At 46.5% G+C, this 25,202-nt stretch overlaps 1 protein-coding gene across 2 annotated transcripts; it reads left to right on the top strand.

Moving 5' to 3' along the window:
• The first annotated feature begins 4,844 nt into the window (after positions 1 to 4,844).
• LOC117058196 (1-acyl-sn-glycerol-3-phosphate acyltransferase alpha-like) lies at positions 4,845 to 22,678 on the top strand. 2 transcript variants are annotated; one of them, XM_033169203.1, is made up of 8 exons: positions 4,845 to 4,946; positions 5,580 to 5,770; positions 7,327 to 7,397; positions 16,824 to 16,957; positions 17,782 to 17,957; positions 18,634 to 18,729; positions 22,040 to 22,121; positions 22,472 to 22,678. In XM_033169203.1, the coding sequence occupies exons 2-8, from the start codon at positions 5,687 to 5,689 to the stop codon at positions 22,624 to 22,626; spliced, it is 798 nt and encodes a 265-aa protein (XP_033025094.1). In that variant the 5' UTR covers positions 4,845 to 4,946; positions 5,580 to 5,686; the 3' UTR covers positions 22,627 to 22,678. The 2 variants fall into 2 exon arrangements, with proteins under 2 accessions (XP_033025094.1, XP_033025095.1); XM_033169204.1 differs by lacking the exons at positions 4,845 to 4,946; positions 5,580 to 5,770; positions 7,327 to 7,397 and adding an exon at positions 13,473 to 13,756.
• Positions 22,679 to 25,202: the final 2,524 nt, after the last annotated feature.

Raw genomic sequence — 25,202 nt, 5'->3', positions numbered from 1 at the left:
ATGAACTCGATCACAGAGCCAGTTCCTGCAGATAGCAGCTTTTGTGGGCCTTTAATGCAGACTATTGCTTAAAGACGAGTCACACCCATTGCTTAACTGTTTGTTAAGGGTACCGAGAGTCATTAGGAGCAGTGGCGGAGCAAGCTGATTGGCGCCTGGGCCAGCCACCCGCAGGGTGGGGCGAGCCAGGACAGGACACTCCGCGGAGCCTTCAAGGAGTCTGCTTGCTCCTCCCACGTAGCCGGCCTACAGCTGAGGGGGAGGTGGCGGGTGGACCGTTTGGGGCAGGGCGGAGACTGGGGGCACACTGCAGGCCCTGTGGTGAGTGCTGCCCAGCATTTTGTCACCCCCTTGGCGGTGACACACGGTGCGGACCACCCCCTTCCTCTGCCCCTGATTAGGAGACCCCTTGCAAAGTTCCAATTCCCAAGACCCTTAACAAACCACAGTTCCCAGAATTCTTTGGGGGAAGCCGTGGTCTAGAGGTGCTTTAACTGTATGAGGAGGCTGTGCCCCTAGGTTCACATGGGAGAAGGCACCTGAAGTGTACAGGGTGGTTATCTTTGTGGGCTCTATGTTGGAGCCAGATGGGGATGGACCTGGGTTGTGAGTTTCACCTATGCCTAGTCTGCTCCATACTGCAACACTCAGCAGTCTTCTCTCCTTCCGTATCTCGTCTCCTTGCTCTCTTGTTTTGCTGTCTGGCTAAGCTGATTTGTTTTCAGTTGCTTGGCAATCCTCTGTTATGAAGTGCCCAAGGCTGCCTGACACTGCAGATTCCTCTCCCACACCTCTTCATTGTTCCTATGAAAACCACAGATAATCAAAGGAAAGCCTTGTGTGATGTGAGGTTGAGAAAAGAGAACAACATCGCGTTCCGGGTTGACCTCATCATGGCCTAAATGTCGCATTCCCATCCTTCTTGACAGCAGCAACAGCAGCAGCTGCTGCAACTAAAAGCCCCTGGACTTACAAAACATCAATTTTCTCAGCATGTGAGGCTTGTTCCACCCTCCTTCCATTCAGTCTTCTAAAGAGAGTGACAGGAGCCTCATTTGATGAGGTTGATAGCATTGGACATAACAGAATGATTTGTTTCCCGTGGAAGTTTGTGATAACGAGGGAGATGAATATTCATGGAAATGAGAGGTCACACTCACATGTCCCACAACTGTCCCAATTTAAGCGGGACATCCTGAAATCACAGAAGCCAATTCCTGCTTCTGTTTGCATCCCAGAATGTCCTGTATTTTGGTCTGGCGCGAGTCAGCAGGGCCACACCAAAGACCCAGACCGGAAGGTGCTCTGGCATGACGCCAAGTTTGGGGACAAAAATGTTGGGAGAGTATGTAGTTACGTGCTTGCTTTCCTTCCCAATACAGGGCTACCAGAGACACAGAGAGAAAGGTGTAGTGAATAGAGTGTCAGGCTAGAACCAGGCCACGAAGCTCACTGGGGTACAAATCCCACTGTTCTTTTCAGCACGTTTCTCCATCACTTTCCTAACTGCAAAAGTGACCACTCAAGCTGGTACTGTTGCTGAGTCACCAAAAGTATGTGCCTCAGAGAGGTGTTAGAATCTTTATGTATGTGGTAATACTGTGGGGTTATTACTACATTAATTTTGTTGTTGGGCAACCCCTGCCCACCCCAAGCCCCGTGGTGCTTGTGTTGACAAGGCACTTTTTGAACAACTAAAAGCCACCTGTCAGGCAGGCAGGGCCAGTGTGTTTGAGCATAGCTCCCTTAGCAACCAGCTTGCTTTGTTCTCTTGCTTGTTTTGGCTGCCACCAAGCAGTCAGGGCCTTGCAATGGATCGGAGGGGCCAAGGGACCGCCTCCCCACCAGTGCATCTCATTCAGCAACCAGTAAGTCATTGTTGCGGGCTGGGGGAGTCGAGAGGGAGCCAGAGTTGCACCCCTGCATGAGCAGCAGAGAGGAGAATCCCTTGGAACTCTGAAAGATCTGATTTATCCTTCCCACACCCCACAAAATAATCCCTAGGTTGCAGTAGGATGCTGGCTGCAGGGGGGGGGTTGCAAAAACTTTTTAAAAATATCTGGAACAGACTATTTTATGCTGTGTGTCATTGCTAAATCTGTAATAATCCCCACAGTTCCACATGGAGGTTGGAAGAATAACCAGAGAGGGTTGGGGAGCTGGTGCTTCTGGGGCATTGAAACATTTGGGTCAGTTGCCCTGTGCTAAGGAAATTAATGAAATAATAATAATAATAATAATAATAATAATAATAATAATAATAATAATAATAATTAGTAGTAGTAGTAGTAGTAGTAGTAGTAGTAGTAGTAGTAGTAGTTGTTGTTAATTAATTACCTTTGGAGGGGATTCTGCAGGATCATCTAGCAGTTAAATCCTCCTGCCTTCTTCTGTCTCAGAGATAAACCCTGTGACCCTGTTGGGAGCCAGTCCACAAACTGCCTCATTGGATCCTGTCAAATAATTTCCCTCCTTCCGCCCTGGACTTCACATGTGGGAACTGACCCCACACAGCAATTATGGGTTGGGGAAAATGGTTCCACCACCACCACCCTTGCCTTGAAAACCCCCCAAGGAATAGGATGACACATTCTCCTTAGGCAAAGGGGAGAGCCACACAGTACATTTTAAAGCTCATTCAACACACATTTAAAGCACATGACTTTGTCCAAACAACCCTGGGAAGTGTGGTTTTCACTCTAACAGAGCTGCAGTTCCCAGAACCTTGACAAATTACAGTTTCTGGGATATGTGTGTGTGTGTGATACATAAAAGTATGGCTTGGAGCCACCCCAAATGTTGCAGAGCAGAGCCTGTGCTTCATTCCATAGGCTCTTCTATATGAATGGATGAGGAATCCAAGGGCAAACCAAGGCCAGAATCTTTGTAAAAGGTGTTCTTGCACAGAGTACAACTCTCGGAGTCACAGCCTCCTGCACTTAGTGCCAATAGATATGTTGCCTCCCCAGACAGCTGCTTGAGTTGCTTGCACAGTCAGACCAGTACTTGGCAAAAGGGGGCCCTCTCACACACAAAGCTAGGGGGGCAGGTGATGTAGGGGACACACGAAGTGTCTCCTGATGTTTTGTGTGTGCACGCACACACACACAAGCGCGCTTATAAATGTTGGTGCTGTCGCCAAATGCTCCAAAAGGAATTCAACTGGAAATGGCATGCTTAATCCATTCCCAAGGCTGATTTTCTAATTAAAAAACCCACCTTGTTGTGCTTCCCCACGCAGAGGGGAAACAATGTTGGGTCCATGGTAAGCCCCCCCCCCTCCCCGGCTAGGAGAAAATCAGCGGGGGGGATTACTAGGAAAGAAAAATAGGAAGCTTCCTTATATTGAGTCAAACGACTAGCCCATCAAACTCACTATACACAGACTAGCAGCAACCCTCCAGAATTTCAGGGAGGGGTCTCTCCCAGACCTACCCGGAGATGTCAGGGATTGAACTAGGGACCTATTGCATGCAAAGCATGTGCTCTGCCATTGAGTGAGCACACAGTCCATGAGGAAAGGTTTAAGCACCCCACCTGCCCACTGCTGCCCCTCATCACATTTGGAGATCATCCTCCGTTTGGTTGCAGGAAAATGTCTGTCTTGCTGCTATATCCAGTTTGGCTCTTGCATCAGACTTTTCATTAAACTTGAATGTATAAAAGAAAAGAAAAGAGGAAATCTTGGCCCAAGAGGGAGTGGGGAAATGACCTCCTCAAGAAGAGACAGGATTTATTTGCGCAGACTGATTCTTTTCTCTGACATTAATTCTCAGATTCCGCAACAGCCGGAGGTGACAATTCTCCAGCAGTTGCCCTGGGCTACATCTGTTCCTCCTACATCCAGCAAGGCAGGACACATCAGGGAAGGTAGGAAGCCCAGCACAAGAAAGCCATGCCTGCCATTAGCAGGAGTGTTTAAAATTCTGCGCTGAAACCCCACCCCAAGGATCCGGAAAGGTAGGGCTGAATGTAAATCATCTGCATCCCAAATCAGGCTTTACTGCAGATTGGAAGGCAAAAAATAAATGCACCAACCTCTCCACCTACCCACCCTTTCTAAATACTCAGACCTTTAAATGTGCAATTTAAATGTTGGCTGAAATTTCGTTCTGTGGGCAAAGATCTACAACTAAATTTGCAGTGAAGGTGGTGAGTAGAGTTGCTGATACCACCAGCGTAATAGCAGCAGCAGCAGCAGCAGAAATACTATGTGGACACATCATTGGTGGTGGGGGCAGCAGCCAGAGTGTATTCGGGGCCGCAGCATTGGTGGCCTGTGCTGAGGGAAGCCTGTTGCTGGTCCTGTAGCCCAGAAAGGAAACAGGTTTTACAAATCCACCAGCCAAAAGGAGCACAATATCACGATGAAATATCGCCCCACAGACTGCACCTACCTGCCTCAACCGGGTTTTCAAGGCCTTTCTGAAAACCTGAAGTTTGATTATGACTTTACAGGGGTAAGAGTTGTGGCTTAGACTGCCATGTGCATAGATGTCTGTCATTGTGATATACCCAATCCTTGTTTGAGAAACTTAAAAAGGAGTGATGTCAACTTCCCTTATTATTTCAACTGCAGGGAAATTGTATTCCCATATATTAGCTCCTAACTTAGTTCACATAATCTAAGCATTGGCATCTTCTTAACTAAGCTGCTTCTCTTGTTTGTAGAATTTCACTTGATTAGCTGGCTGTCCAGCACTTCACTGCACTGAAAGTGGAGAGAGTATTTTTCTACCCAGCTAATTTACAAGGCTTCTGTCTGCCATTTATCCTTGCAAAGTGTCATCTATGGCCCAGAACATTCATTGCACCCTTTCTTTCTGGCAGATTTAATGGATCTCATGATGATACAGAATGCTCAGATGCACCAAGTCATAATGAACAACTTGGCCATGTCAGCAGTGGCACACTTTGAAAACAGCCCGGCCCAGTCTCTGGCACAGGTAGGTAACTGGAAGGGAAATGCTCTGTTTCACGGATGGAGGAGGAAAATTTTGGTTGGTCCATGTTTTTAAGCAAAGGAACCTAATTTACACCCCATTTAATTTGCACCAGACTAATATGTAGGTTGGAATCTAATTTGGATTTTACACTTCTCTGAATTTTGCAATTCAGTTCATAAAAGAACCATACTGTGTTTAACCTGTTTGTTTTAGGGTAAAATAAGTTTAGAACTGCATACAATGAGCTAAAATATGCATTTACGTAATATTTAAATATGAATTTTCATCTGCACTTTTAAAAAAATGCAGATTAATGTGGAAATTATGAACAAACATATGTGATACATACATTCGTATTTTAAGTGGGAAAAGAGGTTGACATTTTCTCCTTTCCTAAATAATCCTTCTGCCTTGCACAGCCTATCGCAATCTAGCATGGGGTTGGAGGACTTGAGATCAAAGCAGGGTTTGGGAGCAGAGGCCTAGCAGAGTGGAGGGTTAGCTGCTTCAACCCTGCCCCAACGACTCTTCTCCATAAGAGATAAAATATACCAGGTCCCCCTGGAAGAAGCAGGTGGGGTCGATGTATTCCAGTGGACATTTCTCAAGCCTTTCACCCTCTCTTTCCTGCAGGTGTCCCACATCCCTTGGCAGATAGAAGAAGAGGAAGAGGATGACCCAGCCCCCCTTGTGTTCCACCATCATTATGCCCCCTACCCAAGCATTATTCCGTTCATGGGATGGCAGTCTCCATCTCAGGTTCAGCAACAACCTGCCATTCGCCATGTAGGCCCAGACCCTCAGGTGGCAGGGAGGCAAGACAGGTGAGTATAGCTGGAGGTGGGTTTAGGAGGAAGGGATAACACAATCAAATGTGGAGGGGCACAGAACTTCACTTAGATGTTCATATCTGCAACTCAACACTCCAAACGTTGCATTCAAAAATATAACACCAGCACAGGCATAGGCAAACTCTGGCCCTCCAGATGTTTGGGACTACAATTCCCATCATCCCTAGCTAACATGACCAGTGGTCAGGGGTGGTGGGAATTGTAGTCCCAAACACCTGGAGGGCCGGAGTTTGCCTATGCCTGCACTAGCACAAGTAGTGAGATAATAATAGACACTCGCCACAAGACTTCCAGGACAAAGATGAGCCGCTTCATGGAGCCCTCACAAGAATAATCACCAGGAGGAAAAGGTAACAAGTGAAACATAGCTGTGTGGATCGCCCACCCCCCAGCAGTGTCATGGCTATGGCTTCTTGCTCTGTGGCATTCCTAGACTCAGTGGCTATGTACACACCATACATTTAAAGCACATGACTTTCTCCAAAGAAACCTGAGAACGGTAGCTTACCCCTCACAGAGTTGTAATTCCCAACAGCAACTACAGTTCCCAGGATTCTTTTTGTTGTTTGGGGGAGTCGTGTGTTTGCAGCCAATATCTCCAACTTCTCACCAGGCAGGGCAGAGCCAGCCCAAGGGATTTTGCAGCGAATAGCGCTTTGCCCCTGACACCTCAAAGTCAAGGTAAGCATAGTACCAAGGCCAGCCAAGTTATTCTGGCACGTCAGGCAGAAAATCCCACTAGGAACATCTCTCCCTACCTAGCAGTAAAATCACACAGACAATAAATTTAATAACTAACCATTTGCTGCTTTAAAATCAGCTGCCTGCGGTGGCCACCTAATGGTACAGCCAGGACCCTGCCCATCCAAAGTTCTGCTGCCTGAATAAATGGCACAGATATGGATATGGGGCCTTTTGTTCATGATCTAGCCCCCTTCTTTCAGTTCTGGAGAAGGACAGGGAGGTCTGTAGAGCCTTGAAACCTCTGCACTGTGCAGGCCTTCCTTTGGCCTCCAGCATTTTCACCACACTAGTACCGTGTTTCTCCTAAAATAAGACACCGTCTTATATTTTTTTTCGCTCAACAAAACACAGTATGGCTTATTTTCAGGGGATGTCTTATTTTAACCGTACGCTGCATAGCCACGCCTCTCCAGGCTGTTTTAATGGGAGGTACCACGTCACTATGGCTTATTTTTGGGGTATGGCTTATTTTTGGGGAACGGCTTATATTTCGCAAATGCATAGAAATCCTGCTATGGCTTATTTTATGGCTATGTCTTATTTTAGGAGAAACAGGGTAAGCATGTCCAAACTTAATTTTTGCTGCCATCATAATAAAGCCTAGAAAAGTGACTGGGGGTGGGGAGCAAGACATGAAATATGATACTTTGGGGTGCAGGCATCTGCATTAGCTAAGCCGATTCTCCTACTTGCACTGAGCAGTCCTGTGAGGCACACAGAATTTCCAGTGGAGATTTCCGCACCCCAGTTTTTACTAATTCTCCCATCTTGACTTGTCCCAATAGGGAACCAGTCCCTCCACCCCCACCACCAAGCGCCACTGGAACTGTGATGGCCGATGTCCCACCAGCTTCAGGTAAGGGTGGGTGCTGCAGGCTTTGAAGCAGCTCTTTCCCTAAATCTCCAGGCAATGCTATTATTTCCCCAAGCCTTTCCAAACAAGTGGGCTTTTGGTATCTCTTTGTCCCAGACCTCCTAATGCTGACACCATGGCACCTTTGCCACCTACTTAATGTCCTGTGTCATTTTAGTCTACTGCGCCAACCCTTTCCCAGCCTGGTGCTGTCCATGTTTTGTTTTGTTTTGTTTTGTGACTACAACTCCCATCAGCCCCAGTCATCATAGCCAACAGGATGATGGGAGTTGTAGTCTTAAAAGCCTGGAGGAAACCAGCTTGGGGGCAGCTGCTCTACACTAACATATTCCCACCACCTCCACCTGTTCATTACTACTACTACTACACATTCCCTGCTTCCCCCAAAGTCCTGGAGCAGCACTACAGGATTTAGAACACTGGAAATACATTACTTTCATAATATTTGCTTCATCTACAGATATACAAGGAGAGCCTAGAAGGATGTGGAGGCAAACAGGCACTTCCACAGCAGGTGGCAAATCCATCAGCCCTGCTTCTCCATTTGGCTTATTCACAGCTCACTCAGCATTCTGTCTTCAGTTTTTTTTTTTAAAGCAATACAAAAACAGCCCTGCCAAATTGTTTTCTAAATTGGCTCTTCCTCCTCCCACCAGCAGGATGCTACCTTCCTAAACTCTGGTGGGTGTCTACAATCCAGGGATGTAGAGAGATTCCCTGCCAGAGACATTACTGGCCATTAAAGTCCATTGCAATTCTTTCGTTTAAGGACCTCGATTAAGATGGCTCAACTCACAATGCTATTAAATATATCTAAGATAGACAGTGCTGGGGGGGGGGGGGGCGAGGAGATCTGGGGCTGCCTTTATGCACCGGCAAGGCTGACATAAGTGGTTCCTCCTTCCAGAATACTATGACTACACTGAGGCACGAAGGTGAGGTGAAAGTCTAACCTGCTTGAGCATTTACAGAACAAGACGCAGGCCTCAAACTCTGCCTGGCTGTCCCTTCAGCATCAGAGACTGAGCAAACAGCACTGCTGTGACGTGGATAACTTGGTGGCATATTCCTCCCCTTGTTCGATCGAGACCTCTGAGTGTGTGCATTTGGAATAAACTTTATCAATTTGTCTGAGTTGCAGTCAATCATAAGAACATAAGAATAGTCTGCTGGGTCATGCCAAAGGCCCAGTTAGTCCTGGACTGTTCTCACAGCAGCCAACCAGAAGCTCTGTGGGAAACCCACAAGCAACAGCCCTCTGTAGATCAGTGCCAGTTATCTGAATAACTTATATAACCATCCTTCCTCAAAACTTAAGGCAGGGGTAGCCAACCTGGTGCCCTCAGATGTTGTTGAACTACAGCTCCCATCATCCCTGTTCATTGGCCATGCTGGCTGGGGCTGATGGAAAATGGAGTCCATCACCAATGGGAGGGTGCCATGTTCCTACCAATGCCTTATGTGGAGATGGGAGAATCTGCCCAGTTCCCGTCACAGAGCTACAATTCCCAGGGTTCCCTGGGAAGAGGGACAGACAGTTAAACCACTCTGGGAATTATAGCTCTGCCGGGCGAATAGGGATCTCCGAACAATTCTCAGCACTCTTCACAAACTATTGTTTCCAGAATTATTATTTTTTTGGGGGGGGGGAGATCCATAACTGTTTTAAGTGGTAGCGCTGATTTTGGCGGCAGCAAAAAAAGAAATGGTGATTAAGGAGGGGTGAAAATAAGGATCAGCTGAAGTGGGGGCTGTGTGTATGGTGCATTTGTATCCAGCTTCTGTGTATTTGTGTGTGTGTGTGTGTGTGTGTGTGTGTGTGTGTTATGTGTGCAAGTGAATGTGCATGCAGAATGTGGGGTGGCCACATTCCCTCTGCTCAAAAAAAAGTTTAGCCACTTCTGCTATAGTGAGTCCCAGCTCACCAACTGAGGACCAATGGACTACATCTTGTAAAAAAAGGGGGGGGGATACCTCCCTGGGTTTCCCCGGACATTTTAACCAATTTTTGAACATTCTGACTATTTTCAACAGACAAATGCCAACTACGTCCGGGAAATTCCAGACGTATGGCAGCCTACCCCTCTCGGCCTCATTTAAGGAACGTCCACCACATGGAATAAACTTTACAAACGTGTTCCTTTCCAGATTTTTTTGTTTAACACTGTTATACTTTCCGATCATATTGGCTGCATTGTCATATGATTGTCCTCTACATTTACTGGCAACTATTTCAAGTTCACTGAAGTAGTTCAGTATCATCTCAGTCGTGCTTTCACCGGTGTGATCTTTCAGTTCAAAAAAACTCCAAAAGCATTCAACTGGCAATCCATCACTAAGATAAACATAGCTAACAATGACAGCAAGTTGATCATCATGGGAAATATTAGACGTTGAATCAAGTGATAATCTAAAATAACCTGCCTGTCTGATGTCACTCAGTATTGCTTCTCAAACTGTGTTAGCCATCAGCTGCATAACCTCTTCACATGTAGTCAAAACAAAATAATAATTAAAAAAATCCTTCCAGTAGCACCTTAGAGACCAACTAAGTTTGTTCTTGGTATGAGCTTTTGTGTGCATGCACACTTCTTCAGATACCACTTCACATACTCTTCACATGTAGTTTTGGATAAGTACGATGACTGACCAGAGCCTTTGCCTCCATACAGTGGTACCTCGGGTTACAGACACTTCAGGTTACAGACTCCGCTAACCCAGAAATAGTACCTCGGGTTAAGAACTTTGCTTCAGGATGAGAATAGAAATTGGGCGGCGGCAGCGCAGCGGCAGCGGGAGGCCCTATTAGCTAAAGTGGTGCTTCAGGTTAAGAACGATTTCAGGTTAAAAATGGACCTCCGGAACGAATTAAGTACGTAACCAGAGGTACCACTGTACTCAGAGGCGTAGGAAGGTCAGGTGGTACCCAGTGCAGAAAATTTCTTGTCCTGTCCCCCCCGCAAAAATGGCATTTTTATTTGTGAATTCTTCTTGTCCGGGTTGTATCTCTTTTCTTCTTTATTGGCTAGTAATCTATAATAGCTATAAAAAATTTCCTCTTTGTGCTCTGTTGCTTGTTGCATTTTTCCTTGTTGTTGTCCTTGAACTCTTGGTCTCTCACTCCAAGAGCTCTTTAATCTTTCAACTTTCTGGGCTCCAAGCCTCTCACACTTAAAGAGCCCTTCTTGTTTTGCTGATTGTTCATCCTTGTAGCCCTGCTTTCCTTCAGTAATTTTGCACGATTTTACAACCTTTTCATCAGGTGAATTCATAGTCATTTGCATGTTATTTGTAAAAAGAGTTCCAATATGGGCAAACTTTCCTGTAACCATTCATTTCCATAACCTCCAGCGTGTTCCAGGAAGAAACAGGGACGTGCATCTTTCTGGGGCCCCCAAAACTGGATGCTCCATTTTAATCGGTGGAGGAGTATGCATTTAAAGCAGCAAGACACTTAAAAATTTACCGTATAACTTCCTCCAAAGAATTATGGGATCTGTAGTTTGTTAAGGTTGCTGAGAGTTGTTAGCAGGCCCCTGTTCCCTTCATAGAGCTACAGTGGTTTAGCAAATTAACTCTATTTTGCAGGGAACTCTGGGAGGGGAGGAGGCCCCAAATACTTGAAAGACAGCCTACAGGTCGTCCTGAGTGCTAAGTGTGGTAGAGAGGGCCCACTTGCATTTCTAACCCCCTCAGAATTGCATTAATTCCCTCCCCAAAGAGGTGAATCTGGCTTCATTATACAGCTTTCAGACAGTGCTGAAGACATGCCTTTTTATCTTGACCTTTGACACCGGAAACGTTTGTTTTCCAGGCACACCCTTTTTTTAATTGCTAAAACGTGACCTGGGGCCTGCTGGTGAAATACATGTAAACAAAGATCTGTGATAATAATGGGTCACAGGTTCCCCACGCCTGCTTTAAAACCCTAAACAGCTTGATCCATTAAGGATCACCTATGCTCAACATGCGTGGGATCTTGCTCCACATGTCTGGAATCAGGGGAATGTCAATCAAAGCTATGAATAATGGGGAGAGGGGTGTTTTTCTTTGATGCAATACAAGGAACACCCTTTGTTGTTGTTCAGTCGTTCAGTCATGTCCGACTCTTCATGACCCCATGGACCAGAGCACGCCAGGCACCCCTACCCTCCACTGCCTCCCGCAGTTAAAAGAGTGTCAGCGTGGAAGGTGTTAACTGGATTTGAACGTGAAGCAAACTGGCAGGAGATTGCCCAACTTTGCATGCCAATGGAGATGAAGTGAGTGCAAGGTGGAAGTGGCAATTAAGACCGGCCAGGCTAGGCAAAGCTGTGAAACTATTCCACATATGCATCTTTCTTGATGGTAAAATTTCCTTACCGCCCACCAGTGATCGATGGAAAGAGGATTCAGCTTGTGCCATAAAACCCCCTACCACCAACCTAGAATCCTGAAATGCCCACTAGTGGGCAATGGGGACCAGGCTGACCTAGATGAAACTTAGCAAGATCTGAAGATTTGGAGTTCACCAGAAGCATAGGAAGGGGTGTGTAGTGGAGGTGGTCCGCCCCAGGTGTCATCACTGAGGGGGGTGACATTCAGTGCACCGCCCGCCCGTGACTGCCAAGCCTACCCCAAGCCGTCGGGGGAACGGGGGGAGCTGTGCCGCTTTGCCAGCGGCCTTGCCCCTTTGTTTTGACAGTTTGGGGGAGGCTTGGGAGTTGCAGGTGCACGGCGCGCCGTTGCCTTGCACTCCCGGGCTGCTGGAGGAGGCAAGCAGGCAAGCAAGCAGGGAGAGGATGGGAAGGAGGCAGGCGAACAAACAAGCGGAGGGGGGAAGGAAGGAGAGAAGCAAAAGCTCCCTCAACTCAGGACCCAAACCCTGGAACGCACAGGAGAGGTGGGGTGTGAGAACAAAGTTGGGGGGGGGGAGTTTTAATTGCTTATGCTCACAGCGTTAAGTAAATAAACCAGAAAATAACACCTGCAACTGTAAGTATCTTATTTTTCCTTCTTTGAATAATTTCAATGTGTGTGGGGTGGGGTTATAAAAAAAAAAATCTGCACCGGGTACCACCTGACCTTGCTACGCCTCTGGATGAAGGTTTTGGTACTAACACATAAACCCTGTACAGCTTAGGACAAGGGACCTTGAGAGAATACTGCATCCCTTATTTATCCAGTGGGCCACTGCGTTCTGCCGGAGAGCTTCTCCTTCCAGCTCCAGTGTGGTGTAGTGGTTAAGAGCGATAGACTCGTAATCTGGGGAACTGGGTTCGTGTCCCCGCTCCTCCACATGCAGCTGCTGGGTGACCTTGGGCTAGTCACACTTCTCTGAAGTCTGTCAGCCTCACTCACCTCACAGAGTGTTTGTTGTGGGGGAGGAAGGGAAAGGAGAATGTTAGCCGCTTTGAGACTCCTTCGGGTAGTGATAAAGCGGGATATCAAATCCAAACTCCTCCTCCTCCTCCTCCTCTTCTTCTTCTTCTTCTTCTTCTTCTTCTTCTTCTTCTTCTTCTTCTTCTTCTTCTTCTTTTCCAGGGTTATCAGCAGCCTGCTCCACAGTAACTTTCAGTGTGGCTGTTCTGTGGAGCAGCATCGCTGCTGAGATATGACAGGTCCCCACAATCGGCACTTGCCAGAAATAACTGAAGACAATTTTGTTCCAACAAGCTTTCCAGGCTGGAGCAGTAGGTCTCTGAAGTAGGTGTCCCTCTTTTTGTATTGTTTTAAAACTCATTTTCTGCTGTCTGTTGTGCTGTTTTGTAACTGATCTCATTACATGTTTCATATGGTGATTGACAAACAGCACATACACTCAGAACTTGAGCATCTTCCAGGGCAAGTTTCCAATATTTTTGGAAATGGGGACAAAGCGCTGAGAGAACAAAATGTTTAGCAGCCATGCCATTGCACATGTTTAATCCTGCTATTAGTGCCCTTGATCATCAAGGGAGCTGTTCGAATTGCGCTTCAGGATATCTTCACCTTGATAGGTTCAGCTGCCTTTATATGTTGCACCACTAAGAATATAAAATCACTCCTCCTTCTTCTTCAGGGCTATACAGTAAATCTCCACATTTGCTCTGCTTTCATCTGGCACCATCATGGAGCTGTTCGAATGGACCCTGTTTTTACTCATCGTCTTGCTAACTGGGGTCCTTTTCTCTTCCCAAAGGAGTGCCACCTGCAATGTCTACTGCAAGATGGTGTTTTTCTATGGCTGGATTACAGTAATTACTCTACTGTCCCCTTGGGCAGCTCTAATCTGGGGGCAGAGAGTGGAAAACATGAAGTGAGTAGGCAGCCTTGGCTTTTTATCTGCAACTTTTGGGGATGGTCACATCTTTGGGAGCACGGTGAGTCTTGGTACCAGGCACATTCACCTCCTCTTGAAACAGGCTAGGGATTGCCAACTTATTGAGCCTAAGAGACAGGGTTTTCCCTTCTAAAGTTGCTTGGGAACTTGATTAAATTAATTGGCACTAGCTTCAGGAATAACATAAGGATTTAGTTCTTCAGTACAGTACAATGTATTCTTCACTATAGGCTGCATTACCCCCTCCAGGTGTTTCCAGATTCCCTGATCAACGAATTCAGGAAAATTAAGCCATTAATCATACTTGATAACAGAATGTAGCCTACTCAAATGAAAATTGTAGAACTCTTGATCAGTTTGCACACGGAAAAGTCTCTTTATATTGGGCATGCTCACTTGTATAATATTAATAATGTACATGCAAAGCAAAGTCAAGATGGCCCATGAATAAAAAACAAATCTGAACCATGTGTAAAGCAATTTAAAATATGACTTTATGAAAAACAATCTCATAGCCAAACGGCCAATACAGTTGAGGTTGAATTCCATTGTTGTTGTTTAGTCATGTCCGACTCTTTGTGACCCCATGCACCAGAGCATGCCAGGCACTCCTGTCTTCCACTGCCTCCCTCAGTTTGGTCATACTCATGAATTCCATGCCAGGGATAATTAGGAAAGATATAGAAAGTAAAACACTGCTAACAGCTGCTGCAAAAAAGTAAACAAATTAAACGTTTAAACGTTAAAAAAATAACAACAGATGCAGGAGGGCACTTAAAAAATGCCAATGTCAGGTAGGGATATATGAAGCTAGGAAAGTCCATTGCAACATATATTCATCATAACCTGGACTGATTCCATTTCACAGAAGTTTGTTTCTTACCAGTTCCGTGCTATTCATCTCAATGTCCACTGTGACAGATTTGTGTGGATTTTTGTTGCTGTTCTGGCGTCTCGTCATGTGGCTTCACATTATATTTATTTCAGTGTATTCTTTTCTATTGCAGCAAAAATTATAAATATTTTATTGGTCATAACTGCTTCTGTGGTCTGGACTTATGTGTTAATGCTATTTAAGTGTGTTCGTTGTTCTTTCTGTGTTGCTATTGGTTCACCATTCTCTCCCTGTCGCCTGTACCTTGTTGCCTCTCCAGAACAGACACACACCCTCGTCCAAGCAACTACTCTGATTTAGAAATCAGTATTACAAACCCATTGCAATACTTCAGTGTTCCACATGTAGGATTGGTGCCATCACCTTTGTTTACAGCCTTGTTCCTGGACCACGAACAGCAGCCTAAGGCATAGAAAGCCATGGGCAGATATCAGCCACCCTCCCTGTAATTATAAGTAAGGGAGTCAGAGGCCTGGGTGGAGTGTCCTGCCCTTCGTCACCCCCACACTCCTGATGTGAGGTGGAGGCAGGCACATGTAAAGACATATGTGCATGGAAATCCTAAACACAAATGTAGTCCCAACTGGCCCAGGATCCCCCTCCCACAAAAGAGTTCTATGCACCTGAGAGTCCTTTGCACCCTTGACATACATACTTCTGTGGTTGTGTGGGGTGCCATGAGTCCCCTGAATTCCTGGGTGCCAGATCCTGTTAGGATTTCAAGCTCCCTGATGCTGATTTTATGATTGGTATATTTCACACGCCTGTCTGAGTAGAGCCTGAGAAAGGAAGACTGTCTTACCTCTCTTCCGGCGTGTGTCTGTGAAACTGTGCTTTCACTTTTACATTGCCCTGTTTGTTCTCGGAGCTGGAGAGAACAGACGCCACAATGCTGTTGTCTGTAAATATTCTGTAAATAAATAGTAGTTTAGAACTACGATGCCGCTTTCCTTTTGATGTGTCAAGAGAGAAGGCTAGTGTCCATAAATCAAGTTGGTTTATGTCGCTGGTTTATGTGGCCCGGGAGAAGAAGGGGATGCCTTTTCCAGAGCTATGCTCACCAGAGGACGCTTGGAGATCTGGGGGGCTGCCCGTAGCGCTCTCCCAACAGATCCTCCCTTAAATTCTTGGGTTCTGGGTTTCAGCCAGTGCTTTGAGTATTAAGGTGAACCATTGGATGCTTTGTCGTCGTCGTCCCCCCCCCCCCCGACCAGGGAACCCCCGGGAGATAAGCCATTAAGAAACAAAGACCGGACTTCCGCAAAGCAGAAGCTGTGCCAGCCGCAAATAGGGATTTGTTAGCAAAGACAATACAGTTTCTGAATTGCCATGGGGCTGATGTTAAGTGAACAGTTGGGGTGGGGTGGGAAAAGTTTTGCAAGCTTGAGAATGTGGTGGGATCAGAGCACATTGTGGGGGATAGGGAAGAAACGTCCTCTCGAGTCTGCAAGTGCGAGGGAGAGACGCAGAGCCATGGCCGCCGTTTCTTTTAAGTCTGAGACAGACTTTGCACATATGGGAGACGCGTGAGATTCTCTTGGGCTGTAAATGCTGGGAATCCCATTCCCCAAACTCAGGTTGTATATATGTGTAAATAAACTATATGTCATAAAGACACCACAGTCTCCACTTTACCTCAATCCCAAAAGGAAACACAAACCCTGGGTAAGTGCAGAGACTCCTGAAATCTCACTCTGCTGTAAGATTGGGCTGGGGTGCAACAATATGCATACTGGTTATATGCAGGGGCAATGGGGGGTGGGGGACAATCCTATCCCCTCCCTCAAAATGTGAGCTTGAATGTGGCTTACAACATGGAGTGAGGAAGCTGAAACCCTTCAGATCTGCCTGGACTACAGCTCCCAGCATCCCTGGGATTGATGGCAGTCAGAGTCCAGCGACAAGGAAAAGCTGCAGGGTCTCCATCTCTATCTTAGTCTATGAGAAACTAACAACCGGCAGCTTTAGCAGCCATTTCTGGGCTGGGACTGTTTCATCAGAGACCCGCTGGGTGACCTAGAGCAGGGAGGGGATTGCATTCCCTTTTCCTTCTTCCCATTAATTCGTCTCTTTTATTGTATTTTCTACACAGTGTAAGCTTCCTCAAGAATTTTGCTTAGGAGGCAAGGTATAAACATTGAAATAAATGCAGTTCCGTGGTCTTCCTTGTTCACACTGACCAGCCTGCCTGCCTATTTTCTGCCCCCTGCAGGATTCTTTGCTTCATGATGCGGCAAATGAAATATTTCCTTGGCATCAAGATCACAGCTCAAGGCTCCGAGAATCTGAATACGAAGGGGCCGTATATGGTTGTTGCCAACCATCAGTCCGTTCTTGATATTCTGGGTATGTTGCTAGCTTGTTGCTTTCAGAATTTTGCGTTGAAACTTATTTGGAAAAGATGTGACTTTTATTAGGAGCATAATCCAGGCCCAGATCAAAGGGGCAGGTGTCAACATCCTGCTCTGCTTCCTGACTATGATGCAGATGAGGTGTGGGAGAAGGAAAAGGAGGGTGCGCTGCAGGACATACACCCCCTCCATCCGCTTATCTAAGCCCAGGACCCCTCAGGGCTGCCCTGTCTCCTCCTTCATCACTGAGATGTGGACAGGCCCTCATGGACACCTCCCTCAATGCCTCACCATCTTAACCACAGATTTATCCCTCTACTGGTCCTCTAGGGGCATTGGTTGCTCATCCTTCTGTCCTGGCCCTGCCCACGGCTGCTTAGGGCTCTGCCCAAGGTCTGTATGTTTGCAACAGAATGGTTGTCTCTGACCCACCCGCAGGAGAGGAAGGTGGCAGCGTGGACTTTTGCCCATTGTGGCAAAATTTGTAGATCTGGCACTGCTGTGCTCCATCTCCAGCCTCAGGGAGGAGGCAAGATAGAAGCACAGCATGCATTTGAGAGGAGGCAAAAGATGTGAGCTTACAGCTCAAAATCAAATTGGTGCCAGGGTGCTGGTGGATATTTCCTAACTAAAAGATAATTGCCATTCTAGGAGAACAATGGAGGTGTTCATGGCGAGATCCGCATCTGTTTTTCTAGGGAGCAGGGAAGATTCAGGAAGAATAATTTCTAGCCACAAAGCCTTCTCCACCCGGGAAGTGTCAGAATGCAAATGACCCAAAAGCCCCATTAACAAAGTCTTCCTTCCTTCCTTCCCAAGTGATAGCGGAGTTATGTCCCGACCACTGTGTGGTACTTGCCAAAAAGGAGTTGATGTACATGGGCCTACTGGGCCTCACCCTGTGGATTTCCAAATTCATTTTTATCGATCGCAATAATAAGCGCTCAGCCAGAGACACTATGGATCACATCACACGGACCCTGCTGCAGCAGAACGTGAGAGTAAACACATGCTGAGAGGGATGCAGCTCTGGGAGGGGAGTAGCCTGGAAAGGATGGCTGGTGGGAGAGGAGTAAAAAGGGACCCTATGAGAGACCGCAGCAGCCCCTGGGAGGGGCCATCGCTTGGGGTGGGGGTAGAGTGCATGCTTTGTAAACAGGATGGCTCCAGCCGCTGGCATCTCCAGCTGAGAAATATTAATTTAAGTAGCAGCATGTGGTGGGGAAGTTTCTGTACCCAAGCCCTTGGAGAGATCCTCACCTGGTAGAAGGCAGCTTCCTGGGCTCTGGGGCGGTGAAATATTGTGCTCTGCGCACCATATACTTGGAAGAGGATTTTGCCAGGTGGGTGAGTAAAGAAAGGATGTGTGCCATGCATGACTATAAGGAGAATGCGGCTTTAGAGCCATCCGCCCCAGGAAACAGATGAGAGAAGAGTCTGCCCTACTGCAGCCATTCCTGGGGGCACCCAGGGGTATGCATATCCTCCGTCCTGATGCAGTCTCCTATTTTCTAACTGCTTTCTTAGCTAGACCGTTAGCAGCTTGAGTGTCAGGCCGAAATACACCAGAAAGAGTGAGGAAATAGTAACATTTCACTGTGATTTCCAAAGATGTGGTCTGTGTACACATTTTAATCTGTGGCCGTTTTTCTCTCCCCCTTTCTTATGCAGCTGAGGGTCTGGGTTTACCCAGAAGGCACCAGGAACCGGATGGCCACCATGCTTCCCTTCAAGCGAGGAGTCTTCAGTGTGGCTGTGAAGGCTCAGGTAAACATGTGAATTGTGAAATAGTTATTTGTCTCATGCTGGTGGATTTCATTGACTCATGGGCTTCCATGAGTCAATCAATGCTACATTTTTGGTGCCAAAACTTGATTAATCGCTCAGATCAAATTGATCCCACCCCCTGCCCAACCAGGGGTGCCAACTTGAATAAAATATTGGGTATTGGGGGAGGCCCAGATGAGCCTTGCCCTACGGAACTGATCACAAGACATGGCACACACACCTTTTTCCAGTTTTCAAAGCACTCTACCCTTTATTGTTAAACTCCTTAACATATTGTCTATCCTTAACATATACTTTGAGACTTCAAAGCACATATATTTCAGTAATCCAGACTTTTTGAGGTGCTCACAAATGGAGAATCTTTAGGTGGAAAATGAGCCTGGCAAGCTGCTAATTTTGAACCCTGCTGCTGACATCTCCCCCTCATGTCACCACAGTGCAGCCTATCCATCGTCTCTCTCTCTCTCTCTCTATATATATATATATTGGTTTACAAAAGTACATGCCTTATCTCTTTTTTCAAGTTGTACTGTCAGTTACATTTGTTGTGAGACATTGGTGTTGAGTACAGTATAAGTAAGGCTGGGGAAGAAGAGAGGGAAGAGGGGGGTGGTTTGGTGAGGCTTATATTCTTTTACATAGTGTATGTGTGGGGTTTTGTGTCAGCGTCAACTGGGTAGGTTCTCTTTCTATTCGTTTATTACATTTCCTTGGTAGTGAGAGGTATGGGGGGGCAAGGCGTGGTTGGTTGTCTGCAGTGGGGTTTGTGTGCATTGCGGGGGGGCTTGTTGGGTCAGGTAAGTCAGATTGATTTGTATACTGTACTGTTGGTGGATTCTTGTTCTCTTGTTGGGCTGTGTGTCCTCTTCTATTTGTCCCTGTGTCAGTTTCAGTTTATTGGTTAGCTTTTCTAGGAAGGCTGTTTCTCATACAATTTGATACCATTGGTCCATGTTTAGTCCTGACACGTCCTCCCAGGGTCTGGCTATGAGGCGTCTGGTATGAGAGTAGGTGGGGCATAAACTATGTACAGTGGTACCTCTGGTTACATACTTAATTCGTTCTGGAGGTCCGTTCTTAACCTGAAATCGTTCTTAACCTGAAGCACCACTTTAGCTAATGGGGCCTCCCGCTGCTGCCGTGCTGCCGCTGCCCGATTTCTGTTCTCATCCTGAAGCAAAGTTCTTAACCTGAAGCATTATTTCTGGGTTAGCGGAGTCTGTAACCTGAAGCGTCTGTAACCTGAGGTACCACTGTATAATGTGAGTGGCCAATATGATATTGGAGGATGTTCAGTAGGGCCAGTTCTGGGGTGAATTCTAAAACCTGTTTAGTTATTTTGCATATCTCTTGTAGGACTGCTGTCCAGAAGGGTTGGATTTGGGGGCATTCCCACCACATGTGGAGGTATGTGCCTGTGAGGTGCAGCCTCTTCAACATCTTTGAGGTTCCTGGGAGTATCAGCACCAGTTTCCATGGTGTTAAGTGCCATCTGCAGATGAGTTTCAAAGCAAGTTCCCTTCTTTTGGCTAAGATGGATTTAAAGGGAGGTTTAGACCACATTCTAGTCCATTGGGTGGGGTTAATTTCATAGCCTATGTTGTGCTCCCATTGTTCTTTGATTGTGTCCTGGGGGGTGTGTGTGTGGAATTTTGGAGCAGTATTTTGTGTATTGTGGATACCATCCTTTTGCCATGTCCTTTGTTGTCAGGGGGTTTTCGAAGGTGGTCAAGGGCCTAGTGGCTGCTGATTTTACTGCTAGATTGTTTAAGAAGGCATGTAGTTGATGGTGTGCTAGCCAAGGTATTTGGGTGTATCCTAGTTTGTCTTGTATTTCTTGTGTTGGTATGGGGTTTTTTTTTTTTTGTAGAAGTCTTTTAAACAGTGCAGGCCTTTGGCTTGCCAGGTTTTTATCTGGAGGTTTTGTGGGTGGTAGGACAGGGGGGTTAGTGGGGATGGTGATAGTTTGCCTACTTTTCCCTTCTATGCTTTAAGCATGGACTGCGTGAACTTGTTCAGTGCTGTGGGGATTTTCTTTACTTTGTTTGGGAGAAATGGGTATGTTGTTATGGGTATGTTTTTCAATGGTTTCTCTCTCCAAATGGACCCATTGTTTTGACTCGTCTTCTAGAATATACGGGATTATGTGATGTACATGGGTTGGCAATATAATATGATTCTATTTTGGGGATTCCACATCCTCCTCCTGAGGAGGGGAGGTGCAGGTATTTGGGGCTTATTCTTGGCTTTTTGTGTGTGGAAATCAACAAGTGTTGTTTTTTCTGCCACTTTGGGAGTTTGGTTGGGGAAATCCAGATTCGGAGGGTTTGGAATAAATAGGTTAGTTTTGGGAGGGTGATCATTTTGATCATGGTTATTTTGTCCGAGAAGGTGAAGTCTCTGTTGATTTGTCACCACAGGGGCTTGTAATTGTGGAAGTATAGTTTGTTGAGGTTTCTGGTTATTTGAACCTCTAGGTACCTGAATTTGGTGCAGCAGTTTTATCTTTGTGGTTGGTGAGTACCTTTTGGATTGGGGGGGGGGGGGGTTGAAGCATATAGCCTCAGATTTTGCAAAGTTTACTTGTAGGCCCCACACCATTGCAAATGTGTTATTTAGTTAGCGTGGTTGCTGTGCTGTTTATGGGGTCTGGTGTTGTGATCATCAGGTCGTCTGCGAAGAGCCCTAGTTTGTAGGTTTCACCTCTTCTCACCACACCCTTGATATCTGGAGCTGCTTGGAGTTGGATTGCTAGGGGTTCCAGGGCCAAGATGAATAGAGACAGTGGGCACCCATGTTTTGTGCCTCTTTGGATTCCTATGGTATTTGAGTCTATATTGTTAATTCTGCATTTTGCTGAGGAGAGGGAATAAGGGTTTGTAGGAAGTTGGGGCCAAATTTCTCACACACACACACACACACACACACACACACCATTTGAATGGCAATGCCTGTCAACTGGGGGGGCAGCCCCCTCAAATATTTTATTGGGAGAATAAGGGACATCGGCCTCTCAAAGTTAGCTCCAATGCACCCCTCTCCTGCTCCTGATCTTCACTCATCCCTTCTTCCCTGGGGGGCTGAGGGCGCCAGTTTGTGGTTTGCCTCATGCACCAAAATGTCTTGGGCTGGCTCTGGTTGGGTCAGCCCCAAATAGAACCCTTGTTCCACCTCAGGTAAGAGTCAAACTCTGAAAGGCAAGACCATCCCTGAAAGTTCACCTTCCCTGTTAAAACGTTGCTTAGCGCCTTCTGGGTCTCTTAATTTCCTACTGTCTTTTGCTACACAGATCCCCATAATCCCTGTTGTGACCTCCTATTATCAACAACCCCCCAACCTCAAAGATGGCCAGAGGCCTTTTTTTTGTAGAGGTGAGTGAGTCTAAATGACAGTCTTGCTTATTTGGTTTATACACTTCAATGTGAAGTGTGAATACTTATGTGGCATGAAAGCCTTGCTTTAATTTGAATTTGAATGCTGTATAAAAATGATTACCTTAATCACTTATGTCTTATTTCGGGGTGCGTGTGTTTAGCCACTCCTTTCTCCTCCTCCATAAAATACTGCCATTTTGGACCTGTTCTGAAATTTATTTATATATTATTCCTTTATATACCCATGTATAGACCACTGTTTAAGGCATAGGCTTTACAAGGCAATTTCTGCATAGAGTTAAGTTGCACTGTCTCTCTTTCTCTCTGCTGCTCCCTGCCACCTTCAGATAAGTGGACCATCCAGATTTTGCCCAAGATAGAAACACGAGGCCTTGGCCCAGAAGATGTTCCTGCACTTGCTGACAGCACACAGAAACTGATGCTGGATACTTTCAATGAGATCAATGGGCATATAGTTTTAGAGAAAGAGACCAGAGAGTGAGTGCCTCCTTATCATGGAAGCCTGGGAGGACCCACCAACCAGGGAGCTAGACAAGAAGAGGACAGAAGAAACGCCTCACTCCACCCAGACACAACCAAGACCAGGGCCACCTAGTGGCTCAGCTATATGATGACATGACCCATGCATCTCTCCAGCCCACACCTCTTTTATTTAAAGCAGGCATGTCCAACAGGTAGATCGCGATCTACTGGTAGATCACTGGACGTCTGTGGTAGATCACTGGCTCCCCACAAAGAAGCTCAGCAACTTTGGCTCCCCTAAAAAAGCTCTACATCTTTGCCCTGAAGCCCCTCCAAAAGGGCTTTCCTTCCTAAAAAAAAGCTCAACAACCTCGGCCTGAACCTGCCCCCCAAGGGGGTAGATCACTGCCAGTTTTTAACTCTGTGAGTAGATCGCAGACTCTTGGAAGTTGGCCACCCCTGATTTAAAGGAACGACAATTCTATATAGCAGCACTATTGAAACATCTTGATAGTTCTGCTATTCAGTCACTCATCTCTGAATCTTTAGAGCTGTTCCCGATGATATGAATAGTAAGATCGCTGTCGGTCTTACAAGGCTCAGAGGATAAGCATGGTTTTTCAGGCACTATTTGTGCATTTGGTGATTGTACTGTCTAGGGGAACATTTTGGTTCCTGCATTTGATCTCAACAGAATATGACCTGAGTGTTTCATTTTCTCCTTGTACTGTTGTTGGAATTGGCCCTGTCTTTACTCCAGCAAGTCTGAGATAAACGCTTTCTGTCAGCTCTAAATGTGGTAGTTCTCACACTGAAGTGTACTGCTTATAGAAGCATAACCTCCCTTAGCCTGGCCATTGGCAGGTGCTACCTTGGGCTGAGTTTCCTAGAGTTGGAAAGGTTGCTCTGATTTGTCGCCCAGCAATTCTGCAATTATTGTTAGCTCTCATTTATATCTCACCTTTCCTCTAAAGAGCTCAAGGTGATACCCCGGTGTACTCTGAGGTAAGTCCTAATAGTACACACAGTCCCAAGGGCAACACTAGAGAGGAGTCAGGCAATGCAAATACAGGGTTGGTCCAATGCAATGAGAAAGGTTCACATGTAATGCCAGGTTTCGAGCTCTGCACAAGATCCACAGTTGGAATCCTCAGGTCAGTCCCAAAACCACAGTCCAGAGGAGTTCCCAGAGCAGCCATGTTCCACCTACAGTGAAAGCTGATCAGACACAGTGTGTCTGCCTTCTCTTATTCCTTCCAATCTTATTTATGCAGCTGAGCTTGCTCCAGCTGAGTACAGTGGACCCTCCGGATACGAATTAAGTTCATTCTGGGGGTCTGTACTTAACCTGAAAAGTCTGTAACTGGAGGTGCTGCTTCTGCGCGCACACACATGGCGAATCCCAGAAGTATACACTTCCGGGTTTGCCATGTTCGCAACCGGAAAGTTACGTATCCAGAGCGGTACATAAGTCAAAGGTCCACTGTACCTGTGTTTCTCCACTTAACAAAGCATGTGATCTTCACCTGCCCTGAGCTTAATCAAGCTGAGTGACCACAGCCATCCCCCGTCCCCCACAGACCTAACAAGTCCCATGATCTTCACCTGATCATCTAGTAAGCTGGGCTGTGGTCACTTGCCCACCTCATTCTCATGCACTTCCCACTGTTCCTAACGCCTCAGAGCTCACCCTCTTTGCAGAGACGGGGGCAACTCTGCTTCTGGTGATGTGTCCCCTTCTCTTGGCTCCTGTGAACCTCCTAAAGCACCAACCTCCCCTTCCCCATCTTCTGCTTATCCTGGTGTGTACTAATCGTGTCTGCACCTATTGCTGGGATCCTCTTCTCCTTCCTTGGTGTCCTGCCAGTTCATGACCATTTTATCCCCACAAGAAACCTGTGGTGTAGGTTAGGCTGGGAGACGGGTGACTAGCCCAAGATCAGCCATGGAGCTTCATGACTAAGTTGGGATTTGAACCCTGGTCATCCACATCCTAGTCCAACACCCTAATGCTTCTCCTATATTCAAGAACTGCTGTTGCCCTGTACCTTCAAAGAGCAAGATGTGGGGGTCCTTCTCTCTCCAGATTTTATTTCAAAGCCCTAACAAATGGACTCTACCATCTTTATTTATGGACTTGACCTGAATGCATCAGGTGAACACAACCTGTTTTGAGATTTGCCACATCCACTCATCTGTCCAGATGTTGCAGCAGTCCAAGGTGCCTGAATAACATAAGCTGAAACTTTCTGCAAGGTTAACTTAGCAGTTAAGCCTGCTTCGCCCTCATCGGAAGATCTCATAGCTGAGCGTGGAAGGTGGCATCTGGATTTGAACCTGAAGCAAACGGGCAGGAGATGGCCCAACTTTGCATGCCAATGGAGCTATCAGCCTGGTGCCAATGAAGTGAGTGCAAGCTGGAAGTGGCAATTAAGACCGTCCTGGCTAGGGAAAGCTGTGAAACTATTCTACAAATGCAGAGCAAATGTGAGAATTTGGGAAGCACAGCCAAAGGCTTCAAAATATGCAAGTGCCAATCCATGCTGTCTGTGTGTCAGGCTGAGGCTACACTCACGCCATTCATTTCCATAACCT

Source organism: Lacerta agilis, chromosome 14 (genome assembly GCF_009819535.1).
Source record: "Lacerta agilis isolate rLacAgi1 chromosome 14, rLacAgi1.pri, whole genome shotgun sequence".
Taxonomy (NCBI): Eukaryota; Metazoa; Chordata; class Lepidosauria; order Squamata; family Lacertidae; genus Lacerta; species Lacerta agilis.
The sequence above is the reverse complement of the archived record's forward strand: the minus strand, read 5'-3'. Positions and strand labels throughout refer to the sequence as shown.

Bases quoted from the DNA above. Each gene is read 5' to 3' on its own strand.
- LOC117058196 (XM_033169203.1), top strand. From the start codon at position 5,687: ATGGCAGTCTCCATCTCAGGTTCAGCAACAACCTGCCATTCGCCATGT. The intron at 5,771-7,326 runs GTGAGTATAGCT...TTGTCCCAATAG, and splicing joins GTGGCAGGGAGGCAAGACAG to GGAACCAGTCCCTCCACCCC. The intron at 17,958-18,633 runs GTGAGAGTAAAC...TTTCTTATGCAG, and splicing joins GGACCCTGCTGCAGCAGAAC to CTGAGGGTCTGGGTTTACCC.